The sequence below is a fragment of the Sylvia atricapilla genome, chromosome 1 (genome assembly GCF_009819655.1).
Source record: "Sylvia atricapilla isolate bSylAtr1 chromosome 1, bSylAtr1.pri, whole genome shotgun sequence".
Classification (NCBI taxonomy): domain Eukaryota; kingdom Metazoa; phylum Chordata; class Aves; order Passeriformes; family Sylviidae; genus Sylvia; species Sylvia atricapilla.
Window position 1 is genome coordinate 135,367,681 of NC_089140.1, and position 11,748 is coordinate 135,379,428.

Here is an 11,748-nt window from a genome sequence, read left to right on the forward strand (position 1 = left end):
ATAGAATATATATTTCCAGTCTTGAAATTCCTTCTGCAATTACTGCAAGTTTTACAGAAATATTGTAGGTTGTGGAAGTATTTTACAAAAAGAAAAGAGAAATGTTTCTTTATGTTAATACTGATTGTATGTTGATATTTCAGTATGTTAATACTGTATTTTCATAAAATACTTTGATAAAATACTTTTTGATAAAATATTAAAAGTTTGATTTTGATAAAATCCTCTGAATGCCTACTGTAGATTTACTTCCTTATAGCCATACAGTGAAAACTCAATACCTTTTTCACTACCAGAATGCAACACTTGATAAAAAATCATAAAAAGTGACCGAGACAAGACAGTCTATCCTATCTCTGACACAGACTAGTAGCAGACGCAGAAGAATGAAGCAATAATCAGATAACACATCTCGCACATCTTCCAGAGCTCAAATATTTACTTCAAACTCCTGGCCTATTAAATATTCCACAGCTTCTCTGCATGCCATGTCCTCAGCCATTAGTTCCTGCACTGCAAACATTTACATGCTCTCAGAGGTGCTAATTCTCCGGCTGAATCAGAACACACGCGTTGCCTACATAAGCTAGCAAGAAACACGAGCAGCAAGACCTCATGTGGCAGAAAGGCATCAGTCACCCCTTAAAGAGAAATCAGTCTATGGAGGTCTGAAAAACTTGTAATTCAGCTGAGGTCCATGAGGATATAGGATTTCATCCGCAGTGCCATCTCACTCATTTTGCTGGGTTGAATCTTTGATTCAGTGCCCTGCTGGGTTTGATCCCTGCTGGGTCCCTGAGTGCTGGCACTGACTCTCTGATCTCTCAGTCCTGGGCTCCCTCATGGTGCATTTTATGCTATGGGCTTGAACTTCTGGGGCTACCCCCACTATAGTCACACAGTTTTAAAAGCATGGGGAAATCTGTCTAATTTGAAAGACAAAATGTTGTGGAGTATAAAGGGGCTGGAAGGAATTTTTTTTGTGACAGCCAGGCATGACACTACTGTTGACCTTCTTTCTCCTTCAGCTGTGTCCAAAATAACAGCATCTGCAGATGGTATGGAGGACAATTGAAATTATATGTTTCTGCTGATACACTGTTGGTCAAGTAATCAACAGCCTGCATTTTCCAACAGACCACTGCAAGACCATTGGCAAAACAATCTAATTGTTTTCACCCCTGTTTTTTAAGCTATTAAACAGGTAAAATGACATTTGCTTTAGTTTGTTAGGTATTTTTGGATCTACAGATAAAAAGTATGTGATCACAACAGGAATGTGAACAGTCAAATGGAATAAAATGACTGGAAAACTTAACTGTGTGGCTTCAAACCTCTGAAATTGCTTGAGTCTGATTTTCAGCTCTGATTCAGGTGATAGTCTTTTTTTGTCACCACCTGTTGTTTAAGCCTACTTAAAACCCATTTGCAGACATGTGCCAATCCTAAACACTACAGTCTGTTTTGAAATCCAAGATGCCTTTCCTTGGTTGTGCAACATTTTATTTTGTTGATCCCTTCCTGAGCAAAGATCAAAAACAATTGCCCAAAATGCAGAAGAATAAGGGGTTTTAAGACAAATTTGCTCTTCAAACTTTTGACACAATAGTATAAGGAGAAAGGGTGAGCTGAGGGACTGTGACTGGGAGTTGACAAGGACACTTTCACAGAGCCTTGCAGAAGGGTTTGCTATCGTTTCTCTCACTAAGGCATTTAGATAGCAAGTGAGACAGGAAAGTGCAGCTGGGTTACTGAATTGGTGGGGTTTTATTTGCACTGCTTCAAACAGTTATTTCTACTTACCTTTGATTTGTCTGTGGTTTTACACAACCTGACTGACCCGTGGAGGAGTTTATTCAACCAGAGGAGAATCCACATCGAGGGAAGAGTGGTAGATTAGTGACACTGTGTGTGTTGTGTGCATGCACACATGTGCCTGTGCGTGACTGATCTCGTTAAGAAGCAACTTGTGTTGGGATCAGCTTATTGTTGCTCTGCTGCAATTCAAAAAAGAATTCAAAAGACTAAGGAGTGATGAGATCTGTAGTGATAGAGGTTTTGAACAGAATTTTCTATTAAGTAAAAAAAAACCAAAAAAACACCCGAACAAACACCCTACATTTTTTCCTGCTATTTTCAAAAGCTGGGATGCATTTGTTTCTGTAAAGCCCTGAAGGGACTATTACAGCTCCTTGCAAAACAGGAGTCAATGTAAATCACTTTTGCTTTCACAATGGCACGGCGGCAGTCAGAATTTTAAAAATCAGCGCAATTTTGTTGCCAGCCAGCTCTCCTTTGTTTGCCAGTGTGGATCGACGTGATCGATCGTCATGACAGCTGTCTGAGAGCAGAGAGGGAAGCAGAAAAAGTTCCCGAATCCCTCTGTTTTCACCTGCGGCTGCTGTCTCCACCCTCGGGGCGCCGTGGCTCCTCCTGGCGAGCGGCGCTGCCCCGGGCCGGCTCAGCGCGGGGGATGCTCAGCAGCTGCCGGCCACGGGGCTCTGCTCTGCTGCCGCTGCAGACAGGACACTCCCCTCTCCGCAGGCTGCCTTTGCATGAACGATGCCTCAAGCCAGCTGTGAGAAAACAGCCTTTTAGCCTGTTCGGCTGAGCTGGAGGCATAGAGGGATTAACCCATCTGATAGTTGACTTTACAAAGACTGAAAGTCCAGGTGCTTTGGGGGGAGTGGAGGACGGTACAGGAATGGGACTGTGACTACATGGAGAACGTGTTCTGGGGCTGCACCCACACTCTGCTCCACTGACCCTTTTGCAGGAGACCATGGAGAGCAGGTGCTGAGATCGAGTGCTTGGCAGAAGCAGCACTGGGCTGGTGAAGATGGAGAATGGCACAGGAGACGAGCAGAACCAGACTGGGCTGCCACTATCAAGCCAGGAGAGCATTACAGCTGAATACCAAGTGGTTACCATCCTCTTGGTCCTCCTCATCTGCGGGCTGGGCATCATGGGCAACATCATGGTGGTTTTAGTGGTCCTCAGAACCAAGCACATGAGAACTCCCACCAACTGCTATCTGGTGAGCCTGGCCGTGGCAGACCTCATGGTGCTTGTGGCTGCAGGACTACCCAATATCACAGAGAGCCTGTACAGGTCCTGGGTGTATGGCTACGTGGGCTGTCTCTGCATCACTTATCTCCAGTACCTGGGAATCAATGCTTCTTCTTTCTCCATCGCTGCCTTCACCATTGAGAGGTACATTGCCATCTGCCACCCAATCAAAGCTCAACTCCTGTGCACTTTTTCAAGAGCCAAAAAGATAATTATTTTTGTTTGGGCTTTCACCTCCATATACTGTATGCTCTGGTTTTTCTTGCTAGACCTTAACACAGTAGCCTACAAAGAGATGACTGTTGTGTCCTGTGGCTACAAGGTCTCCAGGAGCTATTACTCTCCTATCTACATGATGGACTTTGGTATATTTTATGTTGTGCCAATGGTATTGGCAACTGTCCTCTATGGCCTGATTGCTAGAATACTGTTCCTGAACCCCATCCCTTCAGATCCAAAAGAAAACTCAAAGACCTGGAGGAATGATGTGGCTCTCCACAGCAAGCCTGTGAATTCCAAGATGACTAACAGGAGTTTCAACAGCACTATTGCTTCTCGAAGGCAGGTAGGATAAGTATTTGAAATGTCTTTCTGAAACCCCTTGTTTTAAAGCTCACTTGCCTGAAGAAGGAGGTAAAATATATTCCTCCTTTTTTCTAAGTAGTCAAGTTCAAAATCAATGATACGTATATACATAAAAATACATTTTTTTTTCTTGCCTGTATATTATTGCCTACTGCAAGGACCAAAAAAAGTAGTATTTTACTTCCTATATCAGAAAGAAACTAGAAAGTGTCAATCATTAATGAAACATTTTTAAATACAGTTTCTTTATATTACAGCTTGTTAGTAATCTTGTAAAATATACAAAGTGACTCTTGACTAATTTTTAATATTTGAAAGAAGGAACTAGCCTGGGAGTTTGGGAGACTTGAGGCTGAGTCCCAGCTAAGGCACTATGTCACTCAGACATTGCAGTCAAGCTGTAAATTTTCCTGTCTCTAACTCTCCTGTGAAAAGTCTATATATAAATTGCTTAGTAAATGCTAAATATCTTTGTTGCTCTGTCTCTCAAAAATATTTTTATGTATTCATGGCTCAAAACTGAGGCATAAGTTTGACTAACTTCTTTTTATATTCTTGAATATGTGTGCTGCTGTGTTTAATAATACCAGTGGAATATAGTTAATAGATTAATTGCTGGCTATTTGCAGTAAACCACATGGTGTGCAGCAGGTAGCACAGCTGGCACAGTGATGGGAAACACAGGGTGCATCCTTTGCAGCTGGCTCTGGGGCTATTCTTCTTATTCTTTATATTCTTATTTTCTATCAATTTCTACTGTTTATGAGAGGGACTGTGTTCTCTTATCACAAAAATGGCAAAGACCTCAAAAGTTAACTGAGCTGCCTGCTAGAGCACTGAGCCCTCAGAGTGCACTAGGAGCTATGCTTGGAAACACACAACAGAAATACGTGGGCTAGGTTATATATTGATATGTTAATAGTCAGATAAGAAGTGTTTAATCTTGTTTTTCTTTGTCCATTAATTAGTAGAAGAAGATAATCTGTGTGTGAAGGTCTCAATATCACTTAATGCTTGATTACATGTGCTTAGTAGCACTTAAAAAACAGTCAAATCTTTTACACTGAACACTGATTAAAATGAACAGTTATATTATGAAACTGAAAAATGAAGATTATAATGTGATATCTTTTATGTTTTGTAAAGACAGCAAGACTTTCTCTAAAAGCCTAAGCAACCTGATTGCTACAGCAGTCTCATTATAAGAAAAGACAGAATTTGCATATAGTACAACACGGGAAGGATAGCATGGCATAATTACTAATATTTTTTGTATAATAGCAGCATGCAAAAGATAGGTAGTGGTGTAAAATGAGAAAAAGCAAGTACATATTCAAAAAAATCTAGAATCTCAACAGTTAGTGAGACACAAAAGGGAAAATTTCCTGCCATGCTGACAAGGACATATATGGCTGACAATAGAGTTTGGCCTGACAGTGAGTCCTGCTGAGATCTGAAACTCTGTGTCTTCTCAGACCCGTGTTTGCATTACAGGGATTGAGTAGTGTACAATATCCAGCTTGTGATCTGTAGAAAAGGTGACTGAAAATGTGGTGTGCACTTCCTACTTCTGTAGCAGTTCTCATATTTCTCAAAAAATATGTCTATAAAATTAAATGTATGCATTTTTCTGTAGGGAAGGTTGGCTCCAACTGAGAAGGGGGGAGAAAATGGGAAGTGCTCCTATTCTTCTTCATGATCTAAGACAAAGACAGGCATGCAAACTATCAGTTATTGTCATGGGCAGTGCAGACTCGACTTGGGGAGAATTAATATTGCCTATTTATTGCCTGTTATAGCCACAAGTTACACTCAGCCCCTTCCCTGTGGCAGCCAGCCATGTGGGGACAGAGCGTTGCAGTCAGGTTTCAAAGGTTGGTCTCTTGTCTCTCGTTCCTTCTCACAATTTCCCTCGGTTTCAGTGTGGGTCCTGCAGCTCACAGATCCCAGATTTTTGTTCTTTTCCATTCATAATATGAATGCTGAATTACATATTTGCATATAGGTTTCATACTTTCCCCAAATGAATTCCCTCTTTCCTCCGATATCAAGGTGACTGAGAAAAAGAAATGCAGCCTTACATGACAAACATCTTGGTTTATACTTGGGATGGAATCGAGCTCACTTAACAGTATATGTATCTCACACTGTTAGTTGATTAGTCAAATCAAATCATCTGAGGTCATCATGGCTATCATGGTCAGTCATAACAGGTAGATTGCCCTCTAGAGAAAGCCCTCTCTTAGACACTGTTGCAGTCTATGATGACCTGCTCACCAGATAAATCCCTCTGTTCTCTCACAGCAAAGCAAGCACAGACTCCAGCTTGCAGTGCAAGATAAATTTTGCACAGCTTACATGAAATACTCAATCTTATCACTTGGTTTCACTTGTGGTGTTAGTATTTCAAGACCTTAATCCTTCTATTTATTTAATCCTCCTCCTCATTGCACAATTTCTTTCCGATTACGAAATCAGGGGCTGGGATATACAATCTCTATGTGTTGCAATGAACATGACCAGGCACAAGAAGAAAGATGTTATTACATGGCTTTAAACACCAGAGTGACTATTGCTTTTACCTATCAGTGTAAGTACTCAAAGGAGAAGAAGCAACACTAAACTCCTTGTACCAGGATAATGAAAATGTTTAATGAAAACACTTCCTTAGAATAAGAAGTTTTTGGAGCAAGAAGGAAAAGGAGGATACTAGTTCAGAATTACCATATTATGACTCTGTTTAGTAAAATATATTTTAAATATTTTTTAGAACATCCTCAGAACTAAAAAGATAGAGCTTGATGAATGTTTATGTGCAGCCAGGACCATATTCAATCTTACACACTTTGTTATCATTTAAACTACACTTGAAATTTAGACTAAGCTGAAATTGCTCAAAATCTTTTTACCATGTTTTCAGTTTCTTTAACTAAGAATAATTTGTACCCCGAGCACAGGACATACAGTGCACATCCACGAGAAAAGAGCAATCAGTGTATGCTTGCCTTCACCCAAGCAGTGAGGGTGAGGATGTAGTGCTGCTGCTTTCAGGGAGCCTTGGTGTGTGCTTACAGGTAACAAACAACATGTTTTTTAAAATTTGTCCTCTTAGCCCTCCACTGATGTCAAATAATTAGCCTCCTCCCAATATATGTTTAGCTCTGTTTCATATGAAGTGATTTGAAAAAGGATATGGCATTTTACTTAAACAAAGAGGACCAAACTTTCCTCTAAACAATTTATGTTCAGCAATAAAGACTTTTGGTGTGGATAAGAATGCAGCTTTGGCCTCAATCATGGATTCACCTATAAAGCAAATTGAGTGAATTTGTGTCAGAAGCCCTGAGTGGTGCCTCACCCTGCAGTGGGGTGACAACCCCCATGCTGGGACAAAGAAAGCCTTGCCAGAGCACCTCCTGAGAGCTGCTGTCATTTGCACACAGGTCATGGTCTGAGGTAGCTGAGAATGAAGAGGCACTCCAGAGCCAGCCTAAGGAGGATTTACCAATGAGCAAATAACTACCTGAACTCAAGGCTTCATCATGTGTCTCAGAGACAAACACAACTGGTCAGATGGATCAGGAAACTGCATTTTCTGACAGACAATAGAGACCTTGTGAGAAGTTTTTAATTTCTGGCAGCTTTGGAAGGATATGTACTGCAAACAGTTTAAATTTATAGTGAATTTTCCTCATTGTCCTGCATGGACTGAACCACCAAGAGGTGCCACCAAAGACATGCCAGCCATGGGATGTTCCCTTGCACTGAATGAAGACTCTGTGGAGGCACATGAGTACATGAACCAACATATTGGTTCATTGACCTGAGCAAAATGAAATCCAGCTCTACAGAGTGCTTAGTTTCCAGCAGTGCAAGCTGATGGTGTTAGGAAGAAAATGTGCACCCAAATGCCAATATACACACATTCAGCTAATAATTTGCACACTACATATGTACTTACATACATACATACATACATATATGTGTATATATATATTGTGGTATATGGGATACAGTAACTTGAGAAGTAACAAGGGTTTTTTTCATTGCTGTACAGTGTTAATTATGTGACTCTGAATTACCCCCTCATTGACAATAAGGATAATTTATTCCTAGTCCAGATTCAAGCTGATAGCTGAAACACTGCAAATGATCCTCTGAGCAATTTTTCCTGAAAGAAATGGAAATTGCCAGTGACTGGCAGGTACCATAATGGAGTGCCCTGCTGAGCTTCTGGTAGTAAAGTACTCTGATGCCTGTGTAGGCTGTTATGCTCTGAATGCCTGAGCTGATGGAATACATCTGTTGGTTTGGCTCTGTCCCATTGTTCACCCAGGCTCTACAACTGGTGGCTTTCTTCCTTTAAATGTGGATTATTTTCTACAGTGAATGATTGTTCTCCACTGAATGGATTTGCTCTATGTGGAGGCACAGGCTGGAGCTGAACTGGAGGGATGAGAGCCAGAGTGGGTCAGTACTGGGTCAACTCCTTGCCACCATGTTCACAGGAATGGCCGTTTCAGAAGTGGAGATAAGGAGATAAGGAGAGATCATCCTTTGAGTTACCTGGAACATTCATTTTGTACTTTGCTCTATTAAAATGACTATGCACAGAAAATTAGGAAAAAATTAGTCTAGAAGTCATAATGAAATGTATCAGTCAGTCAAAGTGACAAAAATGGAGATAGTATTTCTCTGTCTTATTTTTTTACTTCCACTGAACACAGTTGTAGACAAATCAAAAGTAAGAGTAAGAGGAGGAGAACTATAAGTTAAGATTGCAGCCTTTGAATATGTACATTTAAAGACTGATAGAGAAAGATACATCAATTTGTAGAGTAACTTTGATTTTTATCCCAGCCTTTATTATAACACCTTTGACAAACCAAACAAATTGGCCTAAAAGTGTGTCTTTCTAGATGGATAGGAGAAAATACATTCATTAGACAATGTGATGGCAGGTTTCTATATAATGGACTCATCTGGTCAGAAGACATAAGAATTATATACTCACAACTTCAAACTAAAACCCACTTCTAAAACTAGCATGTGCTTGCGAGTGATGTTAGTGGAGTTATCTCCTCTTGAAACTCTTATCAATCTACAATCAAAAAAGCAGTTCTAGCCCACCAAAATATGTGCCAATACTTTCTATTTCGCACAGTTAACCAAGTCATCTCCTGATTTCCATGAGGCTGTGCCACCATATTGTCCCATGTCACATTTCTGTGTACTTTCTACTTCCTTTATTAGTGTCTTTAAATTTTCTTTAATGCAGAGACTATTGTGTGTCTTCTATGTCTACATTAGAATTAAATTATTTACAAAAGAAAACCTTGATTTAAAGTGGGTTTAAATAATATTTTATTATTTCTTGTTCACTTCATTTCAGCTATCCTGGGTATTCCCAAAGGTTGTTCTTTTCCTTTTTCTATAGAAAATTACATAATAGAATAAAGTTCTTATAACAACGAAATTTTATTGACAATCTTTTTTTCCTGGCTCTCTAAACTTTATTCGACTTTTCAAAGTAAACATCAAATAATGAGGATCTGATAAATATTGAGGATTTGAGGAATAAATTAATCTAATTGTTCTTCTTTTTTTCCCTTATTTTTGGCTTTGGGAAATTGTTTTAGGCTGACTGTTAAACCAGATAACCTAAAAAAGCTTCATGTTCAATTACTCCACAGGCTATATTAGTCTAAAGGAAGAGCTCTAATGTGTTTGGGAAAAAAATACTTTCTATCCTTTTTTTCCCATTTGAATCAACACTCCCTTCCAGCATATGAAGCAGAAATGTCTAAGGTCTACAGCAGTTAGCTTACTGGGGTATCATCTGGAAAGAGTAATTTAACAAAAACTAGGAAGAATTTGAAGCTAGGGTTTTTGTACTTCCTACTGTAGAAAACTTTTCTGAATCAAATATTCATCAGAAATTCCTACTGAAGGATCTGTCCAGAGTTTTGGTTTGGCCCTAGAGGCGTAAGAATGCACGTGTTCATTCCAAGAAGAGTACTGACCTTCTGCCCCTCTTCTGTCTCCCTCTGTGTTCCCTCAGGTGACCAAGATGCTGGCCGTGGTTGTGATCCTATTTGCATTCCTGTGGATGCCCTACCGCACCCTGGTTGTGGTCAATTCTTTTCTCTCCAGACCTTTCCAAGAAAACTGGTTCCTGCTATTTTGCAGAATCTGTATTTATTTAAATAGTGCCATCAATCCTGTAATTTATAATCTCATGTCTCAGAAGTTCAGAGCAGCCTTCAGAAAACTGTGCAACTACCAGCAGAAACAGGAGAAGAAACCTGCTAGTTTCAGCATGGCCCTAAATTATAATGTCATCAAGGATTCTGATCATTTCAGCACTGAGCTAGAAGATATTACCAATACCTACCTGTCCTCTGCAAAACTGTCCATTGGTGATACATGTTTGTCCTCCAAGGTAATAGTTAATACATTTCAGCGTCTGCTGTGGAGTCCTCCAAAAGCAGAGCATGTTGCTGGGCTTGGGTCTGTGCTGGGGGAGCTTTCAGCCAGGGCAGCCCTGCAGAGGGCTGGGAGGGCTGACAGTGACAGGCCATGCACCAAACAGGACATGGCAGGGAGGGACAACTGCCTGGCTCTGGAGAGTTGTGTTTTCAAAGTGCCTTGTACCCAGCATGATGGGACTTGGAGGGTCTGAAGCATGGGGAAAGATGGGAAGAGACAATCAGATTAAGCCTGCTTTTCTGTGAACAGTGGGCTCTAGTGGAACATCAGAAAGTAGCATGGTGGCTCATGTACCCATCTGGCAGGAGAGTGATGGTGTCTGAGCTCAGTGATCCCTCTGGACATGCTCTGGCTGGCTGCAGGGAGGGCAATGGGGCATTTTCTTTTGCCTGTCCCCTTGACTCCAGCTGAGGTTTAACTAACCTGGTGGCAGCACAGAGCTGGTGCTAAGGAGAGACTCTCCCACACACCTGCACTCTTGTTCTGAGACTGCTGAAAGCCCCCTGCATTTCTGTGCTACCTGCAAGCATCCCCATTCATGTAGCACATCTCTTTAACTGAGTTCTTTTCATGATGCGTGTTACTGTTTTCATGATGCCTTTTTTAACACAATACTATCTAAATGCTGTCTGTGAACCCATACATTTAAGATCTTAAACATATAGATGATCTACAAAGAGGCTTATTTTTCATTTGTTTTTACAGATGATATGAGAATGTAAAATATTCTTTCTCAGTTTGCTTTTTCTCTCCTCATTTTCAGGCCTGAGGCCCACCTTGTTTTGAGTATGCAGCCATATAAGACGTTTGGATGCTCTATTCCCACCAATTGTATGAATTGTAAGGACATGTCTGCTCACAGAATTCCAGAAGCTACCATAAATCTTTACATAACTGCCTCTGCCCTACGAGAAAATGCAGCATCTTGGGGAGTGAAAAGAGTATATTATTGAGGCTAACTGAATGAAGTAGTTAACACAACCTAACTTTAGGCAGGTGAGTTTGCTTCAGTAGAATACCTACATCCTTCTTCCTATTAACTAAAAAGTGGTCTGTGATCTCAGAATGAGCAAGGCTTGCCAGGACACGTCCATGGACATAGAGGAGGCAGTGGATGATAGTCTCTGTGAAGGTGAGAGGTGAGGAGAGGAGCTCCTCTAAATGTGGCTGTGCTGGGCAGTACCCAGGAGACCTTCCAAGAGCAGCCAAAATTGCTGCTAATACCAGTAATTACCTGCAAGTGACTCCTTCATCCCACTTCTGTGCAAATCTCATTGCAGCCATCATAGCATGCTTCAGTAAACAGATATCTGATGGCAAAGAGCACAGAATCTTTATTTTCTTTGGTTTAATTTTACCTTGAGCAGTGTGAAATAGGAAACCGTTCAATGAATTTGCGTGAGGAAACAAACAAATTAAAAAGTCAGTAGGAAGTATTTAAAGTATCTTATTTTCTTCAGCAATCATGTTTATAGATGTACCACTTTAAATGTAAGTCAGCTATTACTGAATCCTGTTGGAACTTGACAGGTATTGAACAATATGCAACAGGCTTTTACCAGCTCCTTTTATCTTGGTTCAATACCAGTTGTGTCTAAGAGCACT

General features: G+C 40.6%; 1 protein-coding gene across 1 annotated transcript; it reads left to right on the top strand.

Annotated features, from left to right (window-relative positions):
- The first annotated feature begins 2,783 nt into the window (after positions 1 to 2,783).
- On the top strand, positions 2,784 to 10,336 carry TRHR (thyrotropin releasing hormone receptor). Its single transcript, XM_066316506.1, has 2 exons — positions 2,784 to 3,634; positions 9,716 to 10,336. The coding sequence occupies exons 1-2, from the start codon at positions 2,840 to 2,842 to the stop codon at positions 10,334 to 10,336; spliced, it is 1,416 nt and encodes a 471-aa protein (XP_066172603.1). The 5' UTR covers positions 2,784 to 2,839.
- Positions 10,337 to 11,748: the final 1,412 nt, after the last annotated feature.

What these genes read in the sequence shown, in the direction of transcription:
- TRHR (XM_066316506.1), top strand. Translation starts at nt 2,840, where the DNA reads ATGGAGAATGGCACAGGAGACGAGCAGAACCAGACTGGGCTGCCACTA. An exon ending in CTATTGCTTCTCGAAGGCAG is followed by an intron (nt 3,635 to 9,715) that starts GTAGGATAAGTA and finishes GTGTTCCCTCAG; the next exon opens with GTGACCAAGATGCTGGCCGT.